Source organism: Nuphar pumila, chromosome 4 (genome assembly GCF_984573655.1).
Source record: "Nuphar pumila chromosome 4, dmNupPumi1.hap1.1, whole genome shotgun sequence".
In the NCBI taxonomy this organism is placed as follows: domain Eukaryota; kingdom Viridiplantae; phylum Streptophyta; class Magnoliopsida; order Nymphaeales; family Nymphaeaceae; genus Nuphar; species Nuphar pumila.
Window position 1 is genome coordinate 5811081 of NC_143252.1, and position 21877 is coordinate 5832957.

The 21877-nt window shown below is 36.2% G+C and overlaps 2 protein-coding genes across 3 annotated transcripts in view; both read left to right on the plus strand.

Annotated features, from left to right (window-relative positions):
- The window catches only part of LOC149839164 (uncharacterized), a 49957-nt gene extending 37266 nt beyond the window's left edge, over positions 1-12691 (plus strand). For both annotated transcript variants that reach the window (XM_090002332.1, XM_090002333.1), the window contains 6 exons: positions 9637-9756; positions 10694-10919; positions 11247-11306; positions 11370-11543; positions 11726-11835; positions 12321-12691. In XM_090002332.1, the coding sequence (XP_089858458.1) occupies positions 9637-9756; positions 10694-10919; positions 11247-11306; positions 11370-11543; positions 11726-11835; positions 12321-12486 (856 nt within the window). In that variant the 3' untranslated portion in view covers positions 12487-12691. The remainder of the gene's footprint in view (positions 1-9636; positions 9757-10693; positions 10920-11246; positions 11307-11369; positions 11544-11725; positions 11836-12320) is intronic.
- Positions 12692-14596: 1905 nt separating this feature from the next.
- Positions 14597-21652, plus strand: LOC149839165 (GDSL esterase/lipase At4g16230-like). Its single transcript, XM_090003942.1, has 5 exons — positions 14597-14650; positions 15205-15333; positions 21205-21256; positions 21321-21368; positions 21429-21652. Exons 1-5 carry the CDS (start codon positions 14597-14599, stop codon positions 21650-21652), a joined length of 507 nt encoding a protein of 168 aa, XP_089860068.1.
- Positions 21653-21877: the final 225 nt, after the last annotated feature.

Here is a 21877-nt window from a genome sequence, read left to right on the forward strand (position 1 = left end):
TGAGTGCATCAACGACTAGAACAAGAGTACAAGAGCTAACAATGGGGTAAAAAGTCACACACAAAGGTGTGAACAAACATCTCTTGTCTACATATAATGACACTCAAAATCAAGTATGTTTAGTGATTAAAACAAGAGTACAAAACCAATCATGGGCTAAAAACATACACGAAGGTGTGACTAAAACACCTTTTGTCTACATAAAATGACACTTGAAATGAATGTATCAACGACTAGAACAAGAGCACAAAAACCAACCATGGGCCAACATCGCACACAATGGTGAAAAACAACTCTTGTCTACATATAATGACACTCAAAACAAGTGTATCATCTACTGGAGCAAGAGTACAAAAGCCACTAATGGGCTAAACAAACCACACACAAAAGTGTGAATCGACATCTCTTGTCTACATATGGTGACACTTAGATAAGAGGCATAAACGAAAAAAGCTAATCGAGGTAAGAATGCTTGTAATGAAAACACTAATGCAAATAAAATTTACAGTTTTAAGCATATTTCGAAACACTATGGTTCCAAAAACAATAGATATCCATCACAGGTACTCATAATAAAAAACATCCATAATAAAATCAATGGCTAAAGAACAACCGAGTGCTACCACACAACATACAACCGTCAATTTGAGTCAAACCATATGTGACAATAAAAAACTGACCTAAACCGAGGTGCCCATAACTCACCTTAACAAATCTATGATAAAACAATAGTAAGGCCAAAAAAGGAGTTGATGCATCAAATAACAACCTATGATGGATAACAAAAATGCCATAAAAGGCAAGGAATACCCATAAAAGATAACCTTTCAAACAAACAATGCCATGTGTAAGAACCAATTTGGAATAATTCAAGAATCAATTCAAGCCTTAACTATGATAGATATAACGTGGAATTACATGCACACCAAATAATAATAGATGCAATTTTGTGCAATACAAGATGTCGAATGACGATAATGAGCAAATAACAGATTTAGGCTAATATAAGCATTCTCAATAAAGGTGGTAAGATTATGAAGTATGCGGAAAGTAAAAGAATGCTAAAAGCATTCACAATGTCCAACAATGGACAAATACAAAGCGGATAATAACCAAGTCCACTATGGGACAATACCTACACAAGCTTTTAAGAAAAGTATAAACTAAAAATATAAAAGAATCTCAAAGAGACTAGCAAAGGCATAAGCAATCAAGCAAATAGCCACTAATGGGCAAAAATACAATAAGCCATTAAGTGGCAAAGAAACACAAAGAGAGAAAATTCAAAACTTATACGTTTATCAAAACACATGACTTAAAAGGTTAGAACCAACTCATTCAATAATTATGCAATAAGCATTAAAAACCATAAATTTTATCATGAGAAAAACACTTGAAGACAATCAAATTGAAGAATCTTTAAGGGCATCAAGATGCAAAAAAAACAAACCATATTTCATACGATAATGATACAAGACTACTCCTTTTAATAAAAACTAATCTTAATCATGCGTCATAAAAAATACTTTTTCAAACAAATATTGCTCATATGAAATGATGCATTAGGCAAGCCTTGTTAAAGGAATTAAACTTTAATAAGGATCTTTTTTCACAGATGATATATGCCAAGATTTTTTTTTCGAAAAACACAATATTATAAGAAGCCACATAAAAGACTCTTTAGCGAATAAGCACGTTAGGCATATATCACAATTTTAAATAGTTTAAACAACACATAAAAATTTAAATAGTTTTACACTACATATATCACAATTTTTTTTAATCTCAAGACGACTTTCTTTAAGGACTTACCATTCATATGAAAGGAATGCTTACAAGCAAAGTTAGGCATAAAATATAAATTCAAAGCTCTAACGGCCGTAAAGTTTGAGATCAATAATATAATCACAAAAGCTCTTAAAGCCATACACAGACGTTCAAGTGAGATTGACATCAAATTATGCTTGAAAGATAAACATGATTAACGACCATTAAAGCAAGTTTTGAGCAATCATATATCTAGTATTTCGAAAAAACAAGTTTATCGGTTTAAATTTTTTTATCATTTAAGAATCTTCAAAACATACAAAAAAGTGTAATGTGATATACGAAAAAGGAAAGGTTCAATGAAGAACCGAATAACACAAACATTTAATGTGCAAAAGTAATGTGATTTAATTTTTTTTTTAAAACATAACGACAAAAAAACACATACATATAAATGATCAAATAAGTAGATATTTCTTTTATAATGCATGATACTTAAGGAAAAGGAATACATATAGAATAACTTCAAGAAAGGAAAGAGAGAACGATGAATACTTCACCATTTTTCTTAAAACTTCTTGAGTAGCACGCTTCCCGATGCACCAAAGAACTACTCGATCACAACCTCACTCTGATACCATGTTAGAAAATGACCTTGAATGCAATAGGTTCAAAAATGAACTCATAAACACGCACATAAAGTGCGAATACACACACCCACTAAGGGGTAACCAAATGCACATAAAGTGCAAACACATAAACCCACAAAGGGGTGAATCCAAAAGGCTAAATAGAAATAATCTTCATTGAAGGTGAGAGGTCAAACTCCACACAATTGACAGGGGGGAGACCCCTTTATATACAAGAGGAAAAAGGGAGAGAGAGGGAGCCATTGGGCCTCCCACTAGGTAGACGTTGGGGAGCCCCAACGGTCTACACCAGTGGGGCCCTCAATGGTCCCATGTTGGAAAAATAAAAATGTAAAAAAGAGAAAAATAAAAAATAAAGAAAAGAAAAGAAAAGAAAACTTAAAAACTATAATTACATGATGAAAAAACCAAAATACCCCTATCGGGTATTTTGGATACAACTTAAAATATACACATATATGTATATACACATGTATATATATGTATATATATGATACATGACTATATTTTAACAGTATCAGTGTAGTCTCTTGAATAGCTCATGGAAAGAGAAGTCAAAGGAAAGAACATTCAGAATTTTCTTCTCATTGTAGAAACATGTACAGTGTACACTAGTATAATCTCTTTTACATGTGATTTTATATTTATATGTTGAAGTTCGTGTATTATTTGCCATTTAGTAAATATTAATAATTATTGTTTTTTCTAGATTTAAGGCATTATAAAACTTGTTTTTTTTGTTATATTTAATTTACAATAATAACCTAACTTTATAATTATATATATTTAGAAATAAAAAGATTGCTTTTGATCACATGGGTATGATTTTAGCATTTATTTATTTCTAGGACCAAAAAGTTTAGTTAGAAAATCTTGGATGCAGTGGTAATATCTGAATGTCATGTAGTATGACAGCTTAACTCTTTTTCTTTTGAATTCTACATAACTTCTTAGACACTGGTTTGTCACTTCCTGCTACCCTTTTAACTATGAACTTAGAAAACCTTCACTTGTCACTTCCACCCTCTTAACTGTGAACTTAGAAAATCTTCACTTGTCACCTTCACTTCCTGCCTTCCTCATGTGTTGCTTCCTTCTCTACTAAGTCACACGGACTCGACTAAAAGGTCGACGCACCCGCATCGACACGCCCCGACATGGGTGTGGCTTCGGACACGAGGCGGACATGGTCAACTAAGTGTCGGACTCGGTCAATGCATTGGGGCTGAGTTCATCCATATTTTAGACTTGGTCAACTTTGACTGAGTCTATTCTTGTCCATTTATTAAAATTAATTTGGACTCGGGTCAGGTCTGGATCCGGACCAGACCCAGATCCAAGACAGTATTAGGGTCGGATCTTATATATATATATATAGCCGTGTCCCCGTGTCCAAAAATTTTGAAATTGCTTTGCACCCGTACCCGCACCCATGTGACATAGCTTCTCTATCAATTTAGGACTTCCGACTATTTTGGTTTGTCACCCATCATAGCTAGATGAGATCCATGTGTAAGAAAGTGGTGGTGGAACACGAAATCACTTGAACCAACCAAACAAGTGTCTAGAAAGACACTTCACACAAGACCCGTAAAAAGGTAAAAATGGAAAACACAAAAATAAAAAGGGATTTTTTATTAAAATGTGAAATGCTTAAAAAGCATTTTCTACAACAATAATACAATGGGGGATGCACCCCTATTTATAATAGAGAGGTGAAGAGAGGAGAGGAGAGCTCATAAGGAGCTCTCCCTCTAGCCATTGGAGCTAATCCAACGACTAGATTTCTAGCCGTTGGACTAGCTCCAACGGCTAGAGTTTGGTCAAGTTTCAACTGGAACTTTATCAAAACCCTAACTATCTAGTTCTATTTAAACTAGATTGTTAAAATACAAAATAAATAATTAAGAAAAATAAGAAAAAATACAAAAATATATTTATATTTTACATTTTAACACTCCCCCTCAAACTTACGGTACAATGAGCGAAAGTTTGTTTAAGAGAAAGGGAAATCAGGGGGCTGCAAGAGGCTTGGAGAAGAAGTCTGTTAACTGGTATTCTGATGGAACATATGACACATCAATGGTTTCATTCAAGTACTCCTCTCTGACATAGTGATAATCCATTTCAATGTGTTTGGTGTGTTTGTGGAACGTTCGGTGGCTTGCAACGTAGATTGCACTCTTGTTGTCACAACATATTCGTGAAGCATGTATTGCTGCTGCTCCCATGTTTGCAAGTAGACGACGAAGCCAGAACCTCCATTGTGGCTCGATATTCGACCTTAGTGGAGGATTGAGAAACCTTCTGCTGCTTCTTGCACCTCCACGATATGAGAGTTTCACCTAAAAACACACAAAAACCAGTGGTTGAGTGCCTATTATTAGAATCACCTCCCCCGTCATCATCAGTATAAGCAATTAAATCCAATGATGATGAAGCAGACAAGAAGAGTCCTCGTGAAAAAGAACTCTTTAAATATCTAATAATACGTAAAACTGCTCCCATGTGAATAGAGGTGGGAGTACGCTGAAACTGGTTGGCTGTGTGTACGACATGCACAATGTCTGGCCTAATGATGAAAAGATAGGGGGGGTGCTCCAACAAGCTCTCTGAAGGGGGTAGGATCATCGAGACACTTTCCTTCATCAATTTTCATTTTAACATTGACTACTTCAGAACTGTCCACCGTCTTTTTATCTGTAATGCCAGACCTGAAAACAATATAAGAAGCAAATTTAGATTGAGATATCAGATATCCCCGATGAGAATAAACAACTTTTATTTCTAAAAAATATCTCAAAAATCCTAAATCAGACATTTTAAAATGAGTTTTAAGAAGAGTTTTGATATCTGTCACTCTGTTTGTCGTCACCAGTGATGATCATATCGTCCACATAGAGGAGAAGAATGATGATGCTTGCATCAGATTTCTTAACAAACAAAACAATGTCAGTTAAACAAGAATGAAATCCAATATCTGTCATAACATGACTAAACCTATCATACCAGGCTTTCGGAGCTTGTTTGAGACCATAGAGAGCCTTCTCAAGACGAAGAGTTTTACCCGTGGGAATATAAATACCAGGTGGAGGATCCATGTATACTTCTTCAGCAAGCCTCCCATTTAAGAAAGCGTTTTTGACATCCATTTGAAAAATATGTTACCTTTTAACAGAGCCCAAGGCGATCAGGGTTCTGACAGTAGTCATACGGGCTACAGGAGCGAAAGTTTCTTCGTAGTCAATGCCATACTCTTGAGCATAACCTTTAACTACGAGTCGTGCTTTATATCTTTCTAAGGTCCCATTACTTTTGGTTTTGACTTTATAAACCCATCTACAACCTATATGTTTCTTTCCAAGAGGGAGGTCTTGAATGGACCAAGTCTTGGCTTTTTCTAAAGCGTCCAATTTTACTTTCATAGCTTCGACCCATTCTTTATGAATTTTGGCTTTAGAGTAGAAGGTTCAACATAGGATTGGATTAATGCTAAGGCCGCCCTACATGATGGTGAAAAAGAGTCATAAGAAACAAATTTGTCGGGAGGTCTAGAAATTCTAGAAGTCCGTCGAGGAGGAACTTCGGAGAACCTTTCTAACGCACATGGAGGATGTGGTTCTCCTACTCTTCGTCTTGTATACTGCAATCCAACATCCCTACTGGTTTGGTCTCTGCTATCAGTGTTAGGAGTAACGAGGCTTCGATCATTGTCAAAGTTACATTCAAAATCCTCTTCACCAAATTTCGAGGTTAAATCAATTAGAAAGGAATATTAAATAATATCCTTAGGTTTTTCACTCTCAAAAGCATTCTCTTTTTTATAGAAAAGACACATTTCTTGATACACATAATTTGTCATTTTGAATATCATAGCACTTGTAACCTTTTTGATTCTCAGCATATCCAAGAAAGGCACATGGGATTGCTCGAGGGGAGAATTTATCATTTTTGTCTGTAAATACAAAACATTTGCAACCCAAAACTCTCAACCTAGAGTAGTCTGGTGTTAAATCATAAAGTTTCTCAATTGGAGAAATATTTTTCAAAGAAGAGGATGGCATTCTATTGATGAGATAGGTCGCAGTTAGGACTGCTTCAGCCCAAAACCCTTTTGGAACTTGACTTGCAATTAACAAAGTCCGAGTGGTTTTCATAATGTGGCGGTACTTGCGTTCAACATGACCATTTTGGTGAGGTGTGTGTAGGCATGATCGTTGATGAGTAATGCCATGTAGATTAAGATAATTTTTAAATTCTCCGGACATAAATTCTCCACTTGAGTCGGTGCGAAAAATGGCGATATTACTTTAAAATTTATTAATAATCATTTTATGAAATATTTGAAAATGAATAAAAACCTCAGATTTATGCTTAAGAAAATAAATCCAAGTGTCTAGAAAAAATCATCAACAAAGATGACATAATACGCATAACCGCCTTCTGGTGCGGGTCCTCAAACATCCGAATGCACTAACTCAAAAGGTTTTGTAGAAACAAAGGTTCTACTAGAAAAAGATAATCTTTTCATTTTACCAAGAATGCAGTCTGTAAAAGCAAATTTTTCATATTTACAAAATTTTCCTAAACTTGGGAAGAATTGGATTTTAGACATACGAGGATGGCCAAGTCTTTTGTGCCTTAATTCTATCTCCATTTTCTGAACATTTAGACAAAACATTTTTTGGTAATTCAAAAAGTCCATGTAATATAGTCCTCCTTCTCTATGACGTTCCCCAATAAGCCTCCCTGACTGACGATCCTGTACCCAGCAACCATCAGAAGAGAAGGATATATTACATCTATAATTAAAAATTTGTGAAACAGACAGAAGATACAAATTTATTTTTGGGAACTATCTAACATTGGAAATACAAAAAACGTTGATAATTTTCAAAACATTCTATTCCTTTTATTTCAAGAGATGTTTCATCTGATTTGAAAACTTTTGATATACTTGAGTTGTTTGTAAGACATTTGGATAAGCATTTGTCATTTGGGGTCATATGAAATGAAGCACCAGAATCTAAAAGCCACGGAAAATTACCTAGACCGGAAACAGATGCAACTGCCGCTCCAGTTGAGGCTTCAGTTGAAGATGATACCCCTTTGAGAAGAGGTTGGAGGATTTCCACCAGTTGAGCCATTGATATAGGCACATCTTGATCTTTGGGCTTGACTTCAACGGTGGTAACCCTTTTTTCATTCTTCCTTTTTAGTTTAGGGCATTGGGGCCTGTAGTGCCCTGACTCATGACAGTGGTGGCAAATAACTTTCCTCTTGTCGAACTCACCATTCTGTCTTTCAAAGTGAGGCGGCTTGCAAGTGTGAGTATGATTCTCAGGCCTAGATACTGCTAGGACGGAATCATCATCAACTTTAGGGGTGCTTTTTCGGAGACGATTTTCCTCCATTGTTAATTCTTCAATAGTTTCCACAATAGTAGAAACTTTTTCATGGTGAAGGAGGGCTGATTTGGTGATCTCAAATTTCGGCCTTAACCCAATTATAAACTGGTAGAAATGTTCAACATCGAGCGGCTTTTGGTGAAGCTTGATATCCTCGGCAGAGTGCCATTTTGGTTCCAAAAGAGATAGTTCTTCCTAGATGTCGGATGGCCCATTGTAATATTCTCAAATTGATTTGTCGCCTTGGGTCATCATCCGAACCTTCTCTTGAAGATTGCACACATGTGCAATATCTTTAAGGGAATACATATTTTTAAGGTATTCCCATGCCTTATCGGCATGTTCAAACTTGGCAAGACTAGACTTTTTTTTAATGTCAACACTATTGATAAGCCATGACATTATTTTTGCATGTCTCATTCTTCACTTTTTCCACTTTTTTTCATAGGAGGCTAAAGCTTTGATTTTCTCTTCCTATGATAATGAGACCTCCTTATCTCCCTCTTTCTTGGTAAGAGATAGTTTAGGTTCCGAATCAGAACCCTCCATAATTCCCAATAAGCCTTTACCTCATATGTGGTGCTTCATGATTGAAGCCCACATTACATAGTTTGTCACTTAATTTCATGGGGATGGTGGTGACTTTATCATTGTCATCCATCGTTTACAGGAGGTGAAAAAAAAGGAAAGAGATACAATACAATGATGTTGAAACCCTTCGAATGATATGTTTTGTAGCTGATAATGAAGTGATGAAACACTTCTCTCCAAGCAACAAAACACTTCTGCAAGAACAAGGTGATAACACACTTTTTGTACAAGGGGCACGAAAATCGAGATGGACTTTCTCCAAGATCTAATAATCACGCAGCTCTGATACCATGTAAGAAAGTGGTGGTGTTCAACCAAAGCACTTGAACCAACCAAACAAGTGTCTAGAAAGACACTTCACACAAGACCCGTAAAAGGGTAAAAATGGAAAACACAAAAATAAAAAGGGATGTTTTATTAAAATGTGAAATGCTTAAAAAGCATTTTCTACAACAATAATACAATGGGGGATGCACCCCTATTTATAATAGAGAGGAGAGGAGAGCTCATAAGGAGCTCTCCCTCTAGCCGTTGGATTAGCTCCAACTGCTAGAAATCTAGCAGTTGGATTAGCTCCAACGGCTAGAAATCTAGCCGTTGGACTAGCTCCAATGGCTAGAGTTTGGTCAAGTTCCAACCGGAACTTGACCAAAACCCTAACTATCTAGTTCTATTTGAACTAGATAGTTAAAATACAAAAATAAATAAATAAGAAAATAAGAAAAATAAGAAAATAAAAAAAATAAAAAAATATATTTATATTTTACATTTTAACACCATGCTGTGTCATTCTGATTTCATCATGGTCAGCTAAAGAATTAAAAAAAGGGTATCTCAATGTGATTTTTAATCCAAAGACTTTTTATTTGTTAAGTTATTTCATTCTATTTTAAATAGGTATTATCCTTGTGCCAGTTTTGCAAAGGAGATGCTTTTGCATCTATTATGCACATTCAACACTAAATTAAAATACAAAATGAGCTGGTCTCCCAAAAGGACCAGCTATGGTTTTTTAACTCAGCGAATTTCCATGAATGAGTGTTATGGGCCTTATGGCCTACTGTGGATTGTGATAGGTGGTTCTGGCAAATGATTCCTTCTAGTTTTAATGTGATTGTATCTGGTAACCATCTTGATTTCTTCACTATAATTTATCACCTTTAATTATGGATGAAGTATGTATTAACCAAAAAAATGTTTGTTGTTTTGTATCTTGATAGCTTTGTGCTGTCATTAGCTGATGTTGATGCGGACCTTCTGATGGATGATGAAAGTTTGGTGTGGACAAGCAATGATGTTGTAATTGTTCTTCAGCATAATAATGACAAGATACCTTTGAGGCAAGTGTCACATATTTTACAAGATTGTGTGTATATTCCCAATATTTGGGCTTTCTAGCATCATCTATGTTTTTTCCCTACTATTCAGCCTTTTGATATCAGCATGGTTCCGTGTTAAATGTGTGAAAGAAAAATTGCCTTTTTGGGTACACAGTCTTCCTTTTAACAGAATTATTTGGTGGTCTTGTCTCTGTGTAGTGCCTAAATCAGTGTGCATGTATTGTAGGCTAGAAATAAACCATTCGATGATTATATAATGGTTTAAGAGTGTTTCATGCCATGGGCTTTATGGCATTCACTGCTTTCTGCATGGTTTGTCTTGGATGCAGACATTGTGTATTCAGGATGTTCTTCTAACAATAAGTTTCTCTTTCATATTGAAGTGCAAAGGTAGCACTGAAGATGATTTTATGAATTTGGATATTGCTAATTGTATTCCTGGAGATTGAGAAAATATAAGCTATAGTGTCATTCATGAGTTCTTTTTTCCTTTGTCCATTAAGCAAATAAAGATGTAGAAGATTGAAAGAAGAATCCATACCATGTGGCTATTATCAAATGAGGTTAACTATGTTGGCAAGTTATCGACATTTTGCATAGATACCCCTTCTGCAATCCCTGATTTCCAACTTCATGCTCCAGGGTTCATGTTTTCTGCCTTTGCCATCAGCTGAAAATTCATTTTTCTTGAAAAGCTATAGGCTTCAAATATATGCCAATAGTTTCTGTATTCATTGTGGTATTATTTGGGGATATGAAATTGTTCATTAGAAAATCAGGCTTTTAGTGAGGAACTTTGTTCTTTATAGGTGAAGTGACTTCTCACGTTCTTAGATATTCCTTGTGGTTTGAGCTTGTTATTTGAGAGTATGCACTTTTATCTTTATCTGTGGGCCACAATTGGTTAGTTTTTAAAGTTACTGTTTTGTGGTGGCAGCTATGTTTCAGAAACAGAGAGAAGACATGCTCAGCCATCGTTAGCCCAACGCCATATTTTGGCTGGGTTGGCTTCTGTAGTAGGTGGACTGAGCGCACCTTATGAGAAGACCTCACAGGTGCATGAGCGCCCAATTATGAATTTTATATGGGCCACTGGCTGTCATCCATTTGGTCCATTCTCTAATTCATCTGAGATCAGCCAAATGCTTCAGGATATTGCTTTGGTGAGGATATATTTCTGCTAGACTGGTCATGCACTTACTACTGTTATGGTTCAGGAATCTGCTTGAATGAGGTTTTATTTAGTGATGATTTATGCTAGTTTTTTCTCCAAGACTTCTCAGCATTTACATATTTATTCTTAGCCTTGTACTTCTTTCCTTTTTTTCCCAGTAAAGAATGCCCAAAGTCAATGTGTGTGTGCGTGTTCATGAAGTAGCTTTAACTACTTGCACTAAACAGCTGATGTATTTATCATCCTCTGTCGAGGATGTTCAGCTGATGTATTTGTCATCCTCAAAGTTTAATTTTGACTGCACATTATGTTGCAGAGGAATACAATCTATGCACGGGTTGACTCTTCTCTTCGTAAAATACGTGAAACTTCAGAGGTAATGATTCTATACTAGTTTTTTAATGCCTTCTTTAACTTGACTGAATATTTATCCTTACAGGCGGTGCAAGTTTTTGCTGGAGAATATCTAAAAACCCCACTTGGTGAGCCAGTCAAGGGTAAAAGGAAGAAATCAGGCACTGAGCTGTGGCTGGAGAAGTTCTACAAGAAAACAGTCAACTTACCAGAACCGCTCCCTCACGAATTAGTTGAGCGTCTAGAGAAGTATTTAGATGTGAGAACCTTTCCCTCTTCAGTTTGCTGAACATGCATATATATTACAAGGAGTTTCTCTAATGATTGGCTTTCAATTGCCAATATGCCATTCCTGGGGTTCTTTTGTTTTGAGAGTTCCTGACAATTACATGGTGCTTAGATGCACAACATTTAAGACATCCTGATATTTCTTCATGACAGAGCCTTGAAGAGCAACTTGTGGATCTTTCATCACTGTTATATGATCATCGGTTGGAGGATGCACACCTGAACAGCTCAGACATATTCCAAAGCACTATATTTACGCAGCAGTAAGTAGTTCTATTCATTAAATCCTCACTTTAAATCAGAGGTGTTATCAATTCATTAAAACCTTCTGTATATAAGCCTTTACAGAACGTTATAGATTGTTTCTTCACTGTCTTTCTACCTCACTTTAAATCAGAGGTGTTATCAATTCGTGACATCTTCATATAAGATTATGAGAATTTTTTACTGTATATAGAAGATTTGAAATCACAATCCATACTGGTTGATAGATTTGCAGTCAAGGTGTTCAATCATTATTGATTGTGTATTGTCTTTTTGGTTGCATGTGCATTTTTGTCTGATATCTTTTAGTATGCGTTGTTTATCATGCAAAATTCATGCAAATTAAAGGGGTAATTTCCATGCGGACTTCTGTCTCCTGAATGTTGTCTCATCTCATGTTTGCTTTCCATGACATATCGTTAGCTTGTGTCGCAATCACCTCCTGTCTTTTTACTCCCATTTATTTTCCCATTTTATGCTTCAGGTATGTTGACCGTGTTTTGGCATCGGAGAAGGAGAAGATGAGGTGCTGTGAAATCAAGTATAAGATGCCTGTGCAAGCCTCGCAAACATTCATCTACGGAGGGATACTCATCGCTGGGTTCATTGTTTATTTCCTAGTAATTTTCTTTTCATCTCCCGATAGATAACTGCTTAGCAGGATAAGAGAAGGACTTTCTTAGTCAGAATTTGCAATCACATTTTTGTTAGTGCCTGCCAACCTTATGCTTTTGTTTCTGTTCTAAAAAAAAAGAATAGAGGAAATGTGAGCGTTAGAAGTGTATTGAGGCACTGTTGTAGCTTATCGTTTTTATTGTGAATGCAAAAAAGGTATACAGGTAGAACATTCTTTTTGTTCTGTGCTACTTGCATTTTTTATTTTATTTTCTTTTAGTGGTGGTTGATTTAAATAAATACCTTTACTCTTGTACAAATTCTCTTTGGGAGCATATTTGTGGGCTTGAACCCACACGATATTAAGATGTTCACATTCATCTATTGCTCAATTAAATCAAGTTTTACCAACCTGGCCTCCACTTGTCTGGTAGGAGCAGCTAGTGCAGGTTACCTTGTGTTGGGACGTTGCAGATTCAAAACCCAATGGTATAGTGTAACTGGTAGGAGTCTGCCTAACCCCAGCTTGCATTTCAAAAAAAAAAATTTGTGACACCAGAGTTTGATTGGTTTTGTTTTCTCGGGTTGGGTTCCAAGCTTGAGAGGAATGAATCATGGGAACTCGAAAAAGATTTGGTGAGGTTTTGTTAATGATCCAGGCCATTTCCGATGGGTTCATCTGCAAAGTATTCGCCAGCATTTCAGGGCGTTCACACTTTTAGGCTCTGTTTGGGTGGTGGTAGCTGGATGGGAGTTAAAGATTTAGATTAAATGTGTGCTCAAACTACCGTGGTGGTGGTGGTTTGGGGAAATGATGTTGAGAAGGTAGTTTATGCAAATGGGAAAGAAGATGAGATGATATCTCCTTTATATTTGACTGGAAACCAGAATTGGTAGCCCCACAAGGGATGAAAATAGGTCGAGTGTTGGCCTGCATCATGCTTGTCTCGAAACCGGATGTGATTTTTGAAGCCGATTCTTTCTAGATCTGGATCCAACTTCCATATCACAGTTCTGCCTCAAAACTAGCTATGATATGAATCCCTACCCTGTAATGCAGCCTGTTGAAAATGAGCAAAATTATCATTTTTTTTATGGAAAAGATAAAGCAGGTTTGTGTTAGACCCAGACCATGCTCAGATTTTACAATATCCATTTAACCTACTCTGACCTGTATGCACATCAAATTCATATATATAGTGTCTGGATCTAATAGTACGAGTCATTCTGGACCCAGGCCAAAACTTAGACTAATTTGCATCGCTATGTCACAGAGATTCAGGTACGATCTGATACGCGACTTAAGTTCACCACCCGTTGACAAAGAATTTTTTAAAAATACGTGGTGACAAAGATTTCTTGAATTTTTAATCAATAAAAAATAATTTTAATTTTGTAATGTATAAAAATGTATTTTTATTAAAAATGGATTAAATAATATTAACAAATATTAAAAGTGTTATGTGTCAGAATCATGTTAGCTGTGCCATATCGTGTCCAACTCGTGTCATTCACGGCACACTCTCTAAATGGCGTATCAATGTGACAGTCCACTAGCTGCATCTGGTTTTGAAAAGCGTGGGTTACGGGCCGTATACTTTTAAACCAAGAATAAACCAACAAAAGATTCCCTTACACGAACCTTCTTATAGGACTAGCATTTAATAGTGACAGGGAAGTTAAGGATCATCATATGAATCAACCGAGGAGTAATTCTTAGGAAAATTTACGGAGGGAGTTTTAGAGTAGGTTTGGTTTGATTGCATGCTAATACACTTTAGAAAGTGAATTTTATTTGAACAGAACCTCAAACGCAATAAAACATAAATTTTTTTTTTGGAACAGAACCTGAAAAACAAACCTCATAAAAAATGAGGTGACACATAACTCAAAAGTATAATTTAAGGCAATTTTGGTTTAATCCTTTGATTCTAAAATCGCTGAAATCTCAGGACCAGCCGAACATGAAATCACAGGCGCCCGTGAGATTTTGATTCTCATGAGTTGCCTTATGAACTCGTGAATGTTTCACGGGTCTGCAACTGCAACGGCTAGTAGAGGAGCTTCACAACGTCTTTACAAGACGATATTTCCCTCTCTCTCCTGTATGAAGGCCAGTAGAGGAAGGAGCCACCAGTCCGCTGCATGTCGCTGGAAGAAGTTGCCAGAGGTCTCGTTCCTAATCGCCGGAGAAAACAGGTAATATTTTTTTTTTAAGTGGCTGAGATAGCACGGGGAGGGGGTGAAGAGGGAAGAGCTCGCCGAACGATGCAGTTGTGAAGTACCGACTAAATTAGCAGTTCAAAATCTTTCAAGGGAAACACGATTCGGTAGATGGGCATCAAATTCTTCATTTCCTGATTGCTCCACCTTGAGTGATGGCATCTCTCCGAAAGCTTCATGCTCGCCTTATAGTATTAGGGCTAGAGAGAGACGCCCGTTCCATGCAGAAGCTGTTCAGCTATTGCGCTCTCTCGGCTTGCGACTTGGAATATGCGTATCTGATATTTAAGCGAATCCACCACCCACCCACATTCACCTGAAACATCGAGATCAGAGCTTGGGTTCAGAGCAAGAAACCTGAAGATGCCATAGGCCTCTAGAATCAAATGAAGCAAATGGGTGTCGAGCCTGATAACTACACATTTTCGTTTGCCCTTAAGGCTTGTGCCCATTTGGCAGAAATTGCAAAAGGATGTAAAATGTATGGGCATGCGGTGAAACTTGTGATTTCCTTGGATGTCTTTGTGCAGAACGCTTTGATCCATATGTATGCTGCTGGTAAGAACATGGGTGATGCACGCCAGTTGTTTGATAAGATGCCTAAGAGGGATCTGCTATCCTGGAATTCTTTGATCGTTGGATACAGCCAGAATGGTCATGTATCCTAGAAATGCATCTATTAGATCTAATCTATAATCCAAAATTTTAAAACATGAGAAAATGAATCCATGTCACAATGACCGAACAAAAGAAAATGAATCACATTTGTATGCGATTCTTTCCTCAAGCCAACCGAACATGAGAATCCCTTGTCATGAGATTCCAAATCAAATGATTTAGAATCTCATGAGAATCACTCTCTTGAGATTCTAAATCACATGCAAAAGAACATGCCCTTAGAAATCAATCCTATTTGCACGAGATTCACTTTCTCATGAGGTCTCATGAGATTTTGAAAGTAAATCTCTTTTAAAAAATATTTTTACTTTTCAAAACACAACTAAACGTACCCTTAGTTTTCGGTTTGAGCTTTCCTTTGTCATAAAAAAAAATTTGCGTCCCCTCTTGGTGATATATACATTGGCATGAGGAAGAAGATTGTGTCAATCTACCTATGCAACATTGCATTGGGTGGGGTTCTCACTTATGGGCAGATTCCAATTGATAGCATGCTCAGTGGTGGGGGCACTGAATGATTTCAGAAGATGCTCCTCCATTTGATAGCAAAGCTCAAATATAGAACAAATGAAGGGCTATAGAAGCTTGGTCCCCGCCCCCATCATCTTGCAGTTACACCTAAAAATCATGGTCATTCATGGATACTCAATCCACTTATTGATCAAAGGATCATTTCCTTCCATTTATGGACCAAAGTTCAAGTTGAGGTTGTCAAGAATAATGGATCAGGTTCTTCATCAGAAGAACTCTCAAGCTAGCAAGACTCGAGGGGAAAACATCCAGAGAGTTCAAAACAGTCGCAACTCTATCTATATAATCCAAAAAAAAATTCTGGAGTTCAAAACTCTTATGTATACTCTCAAGATAAACATCCATGTAACAGGACTCTTGATGATGTAACATATTATAATAAGCAAGGAAACCTCCCTCTAGAAATAGTCTAGAGAAAGAGGTTATTTGGTGGACGTAGGTCATATTGACCGAACAAGTAAAAATTGTGTTTTATCATGTGTGAGTGATCTTTCCAAAATCGTGTTCCTGTTCATCTATGGTATCAAAGCCAATAACTCTTTGGTCATCTCAGTTTTTATGTCACATGTGTTTCGATCCCTCATGGCCTTCGGTTCTATGTCAATGCCATCAACAGTTGCTTTTCTCATGCTGAATCCTTCCATTCAATTAAATGTGTTTTCATCTTCGGTGTCGAGACATATTACTTGCTATGGAAGTCTCAAATTAAGGTTGTTATGTTCTTGTATGATCTGATCAAATATGATGATGGATCTTTTCTTGCACCAAACAAGCTTGTTCCATAAAGGAACAAGATGAAATAAAATCTTGAGTATTTTGTTTGGAAAAGAGCAGATCAGCTTGCCCTGAGTTGAATGCATGCCACTGTTACTGAGCCTGTGTTATGCCAAATTGTTCAGATATCCCCTGCTCATGAAGCATGAACTACGTTAAAGCCATCATATTCTTTTCAACCCAGTGTTTGTATTCTTCAATTAAAAAAAGAGCTTCAAGATATCAAGAAGGAAGATAAGAGTATGGTAGAGTATCTTGATCATATAATTCTTTTTTTAGATTTTTTGTGTGTCATTTGTGAACCTATCTTTGATGAGAATCTTGTTCACTATACTTTGAATGGTCTATCGTTGAATTATGAGAGCTTTGTCACCTCGGTTACCACTCGAGAGTCTACCCACGTTTGTGGATATTTATGAAATGGTCAACAAAGAGAAAACATTACAAATAATAAACAGTCAATCTCAGCATGGAAATGACCAATCTTCATATGGAGAAACCTCCTCCACTGCCTTTCTCTCTTAGAGAAGACATGGTAGAGGTAGAGGTTGATTCAAGGGGGCAGATCGGTTCTTTAAAAAATTTAAAAATTTCAATTCTCAGGGTGGTCAGTTTGGTTCTTCTTGGCCTCCTCAAAATTCAAAAGAAAGACAAGTTATTTGTCAGTTTTGCGATCTTTGTAATCATATCATGCACTTGTTATGACATTTTGAAAGCCTTTGCAACTATGGCACTCAACAACATCCAAAATTTTGCTTGGTACCCTGATACTGGAGCTTCAAGATCAAGGTATGACAAATAAAATTGAGTATCAAGGTATTGATAGTGTTATAGTCGAAAGTGTTACGCAACTTTCCATTACTGGTATAAGTAATCTTTTGTTGCGTCATGAAAATAAAAGTTTTAAATTAAGAGATGTGTTTTTTGTTCCCTCTATTAAGAAAAATCTCTTCTCAGTATCTCATTTTGCAAAGGATAATTGATGTTTATTCTATTTTGATGTTAATGGGTTTTGTATAAAGGAACCGAAGAGCTGGACTACTCTCATAGGAGGACCGGTTAAGAGAGGACTATATTTATGGCCATTTGTACAACATGATCAAAAGGTGCTATCTCCTATAGTTTACTTTACTAGAATATGCACAAATAAGTTTCAATTTTCGGATGAAATTTGGAATTATCGTTTAGGACATCCTAGTTTTCATATTTTGAAAAATCTTGGAAAAATTGAATCTATTTCTTTTATGACCAATGATAATATGAAATTACCTCTTGTGCAATTAGTAAGAATCATAAATTGCCTTTTGATAAAACTGAATATTTTGTTCAAGTTTCATTGGAGCTCATTCATATTGATTTGTGGGGTCTTGCATCAACCCCTTTTCGAAAAGATTTTAAATATTACATGAATTCTCAAATTTTTTTTGGTTATTTTTCTTTAGCAGAAAATTTGATATTTTCCCTTGCTTTCTGAATTTTAAGAACATATTGGAAAAATAATTTGGAAAAGAAATTAAGATTTTTCATAGTGATGGTGGAGGTAAATTCATTAATATTAATTTCACCAATTTTCTGAATAATTATGGCATTAAAAGATGACTCTCTTGTCCTCACACTCCTTAACAAAATGGTATTGTTGAGAGAAAGCACAAACATGTTGAATAAGATTTGCCCCTACTATTTTATGTTGGTCTTGGTAAAAATATTTGGGTTGATGCCTTTAGAACCGATATTTACCTTATTAATCAATTGCCTTCATCAACCTTGGGCCAGAAATCTTTCTATGAACTTTTGTTCCACTGTACCCCTTGTTATGAACATCTTAAAATTTTTGGATATACGTGTTATCCACGTCTTGTTCCATTTATCAAATTCAAACTTGAACCTAAGTCCAAACCCTATGTTTTCTTAGGTTATAGATCTAACTACAAAGGATACATGTGTTATGATCTAGTGAGCTAGAGGACGTTTGTTTTGAGACATGATTTTTCGAGACATTTATTTATACTAGAAGCAAAGAACCTCTCACATTAAAAGTTGTTAAGTAGATTCAAAACAAAAACTCCAAACCGTCTAGTCACCCTGTTGAAAACCTTAAACGTAGAGAACCACTTAATTTGATCCAATTGCCCAATCCAGTAGAATATAGTTACCCAAGTAACTCTTCAATTTAACCACCATCTCCATATCCTAATCTTGCACCAAAAGTCGTGTATCCTATTATTGACTCTTCCTTAGAAGAGAGGTCTAGTGAGAATGTGTTGTCCTCTCTGGGTTAAACCTCATTATAGGTCTCTCTAACCATACACCCACCATAACTCATTATATAGCAACCAGGTCTCATGATGGAACCCTGCGACTTAGGTTTTTCTTTGGATTCAAACATCCCATTGCTTTACTCAGTGAAATTACCCAGTCCGAACATGAGCTATCCAATTTTGAATAAATCAATTATGATTGTAGGTGGCGTCAGGCTATGGAAGAAGAAATTAGGGCTCTTTATCAAAACCAAACTCGGACCCTTGTTTCTTCAGAGAATGTTACTAATTTAGTTAGATGTAAGTAGATATATAAAATCAAAAGGCATGTTGATGAAACCATTGCTAGGTTCAAGGCCTGTTTAGTGGCTAAAAGGTACAGTCACTAAGGAGTTGATTAGTTTGAGATCTTTAATGCAGTCATTAAACCCACTTATGTAAAATGATATTGTCTATTGTTGTTAGTTTGGGATGGCCGATTCATCAATTAGATGTTAATAATATTTTTCTTCATGACATCTTCATCGAAGAAGTCTATATGGCTCAACCAAAGGGGTTTGAAGATAAGACTCATCCTCACTATGTCTGTAAACTTGATTGAACTTTATATGGACTAAAACAAGCTCTCAGAACATGATTTGAAAGATTCTAGGTTTATTTAGAAAAACTCAATTTTATTGAATCAAGAGTTGATTCATCCCTATTCATTTGTCATATCAAGCAGTTTCACATGTTCGTTCTGGTTTATGTTGGTGATATTATAATTACATGGAACTCGTACGACAAGGTCAATCATATGATACAAAGTTTCGGATCTGAATTCTCTATTAAAGATCTGGGTCATCTTTATTACTTTCTTGGCATTGAAGTGGTTTCAGATTTCACATGTGGCATGATTTTGTATCAAAGGTAATATATCTTGGATATTCTTACAAAAACAGGTATGACACACTGCAAGCCAATGATCATTTACATTGCTCTTAATGTTGTGTTATCCAGACATAAAAGAGTTTTGCTAAAAAATCTTACTAAATACAAGAGTGTTGTTGAAAGTCTTTAAAATGTTACATTCATCAGACCTGACATAGCATATGCTATAAGCAAAGTGTGTCAGTTCATACATGAACCAAGTTAGGACCATTGGACTCATGTGAAATGGATTCTTCAATATTTGAAAGGAACTTTAAATATGGGTTTATAAATCAAGAAGTCTACATCACTTCAGTTGAATGCTTATTCAGATGTTGATTGAGCATGATGCTCAGATGATGAAAAATCTATAGGAGGCTATCTAGCGTTCCTGGGTTCAAATCTCGTCATGGAACTCAACCAAACAAAGAACCATTGATAGGTCTAGCATTGAATTGGAATACACAATTTTTGTTGGAGCAATTTTTGAGCTAATATGGCTTAAACTGTTAAGAGAGCTAAATGTTACTACTGGTGAACCATCCATAATTTGGTGTGATAATCTTGGTGCAACCTATGTTACAAGTTTCATGCTCGAACCAAGCATATAGAAATTGACTATCATTTTGTTAAGAAAAATATTGTAAATGAAGAAATTAAAATTTAGTATGTTCCAACTCTAGGTCAGTTTGCAAATGTCCTCATTAAACCGTTAGCAGGGCCAAAGTTCACACAGTTTAGACACAAGCTCAATGTCGTGGAGATTGGCTTGAGGGGGCATGTCAAGAATAATAGATCATATCGAACTCCCATAAAAAAAGGTCCATCCTCATGAAGCATGATCATGAGCTTGGCTTAGCTAGGTGGTTTGGTTTAAAGAAAAGTTAACATAATCAAGATTTTAAACCAGGTAAATGCATAATTTTGAGACACAATTCCAATAATTGCCCACTTAATCAAAATTATGAAGAAAATAAAGTTACTCATGAAGCTCATGTACATAAATGAATGTACGGTTTGGGTTTGAACCTTTACTCATAAAGCTCCTGTGCATAAATGAATGTACCTTAGTAGCTTAACTTTGGACACACATGTTAACTTAAGGTGATATATGTGTCTACTATATATGAAGCGACACAATAATGGTCCTACATAGTATCCCCAATTCATGAGTACTCTAAAGATAAGCCTAAGTCTTATAGAAGACAACCTCAAATTCAGATAAATCCAAATCCATTTTATTGGATATTTCAAAACCACCTTGGACCCTTGTAGCTCCATATCCGAAAACCCTATCATGAAACTAAACCTGAGTCCATTTGACTCAATTTCAAAAGAACATTTTCATACATTATCTCTTATCCATATCCAAACTTGCAGACTTTTACAGCGCGCATCGTTTCCGATGTTATTGAGAACTATCAAAGCTATGGTATGATGGATTTTCTTTCTGCTACTCTTGAACCTGAGCTTGAGTTTGCAACACCACTATGCAGACGTTTACCGCATCGTTGCAGATGTTATTGAGAACTATCACAGCTATGGTATGATGGATTTTCTTTCTGCTATTCTTGAACCTGATCTTGAGTTTGCAACAGCAACAGGGTTTGAAGTTGCAGATTCTCCATGTTGCTTTGTAGCAGGGAGGTTTGGTGGTCTGATTCCCTGTTTTCCATCATCAAAAGTTTGTCCCGACAGATCTAAATATGTCTTCTGGGATCCTTATCATCCATCTGATGCCACGAATGTGATAATTGCAGATAGATTGCTGGATGGTGATAGTGAGGATGTGTATCCAATTAACGTTCGCCAACTGGCTTATCTTTAATATTTGCATTCTACAGAGCAACCCATTCCTTTTTTTTTTCTATTTTTATGTTTTTTTGTATTTTTTTGGGGCAATTTTTCAGCTGAAGAAGGTTGATGGTGTCCGTCAAACTGAAGGTAATTTCTCTTTCTAAGTTGTACGTTTGGTTGCCCAAAGGGGGTTGGTTTAGTGGGGTCGGGAAGTCAAGGTTCGATTCTCATGGGCGTCATCCCTCTTCACAAGTCA

What these genes read in the sequence shown, in the direction of transcription:
- LOC149839165 (XM_090003942.1), top strand. Translation starts at nt 14,597, where the DNA reads ATGTCGCTGGAAGAAGTTGCCAGAGGTCTCGTTCCTAATCGCCGGAGA. An exon ending in CTAATCGCCGGAGAAAACAG is followed by an intron (nt 14,651 to 15,204) that starts GTAATATTTTTT and finishes GTCTTTGTGCAG; the next exon opens with AACGCTTTGATCCATATGTA. An exon ending in TGAGAACTATCACAGCTATG is followed by an intron (nt 21,369 to 21,428) that starts GTATGATGGATT and finishes CAACAGCAACAG; the next exon opens with GGTTTGAAGTTGCAGATTCT.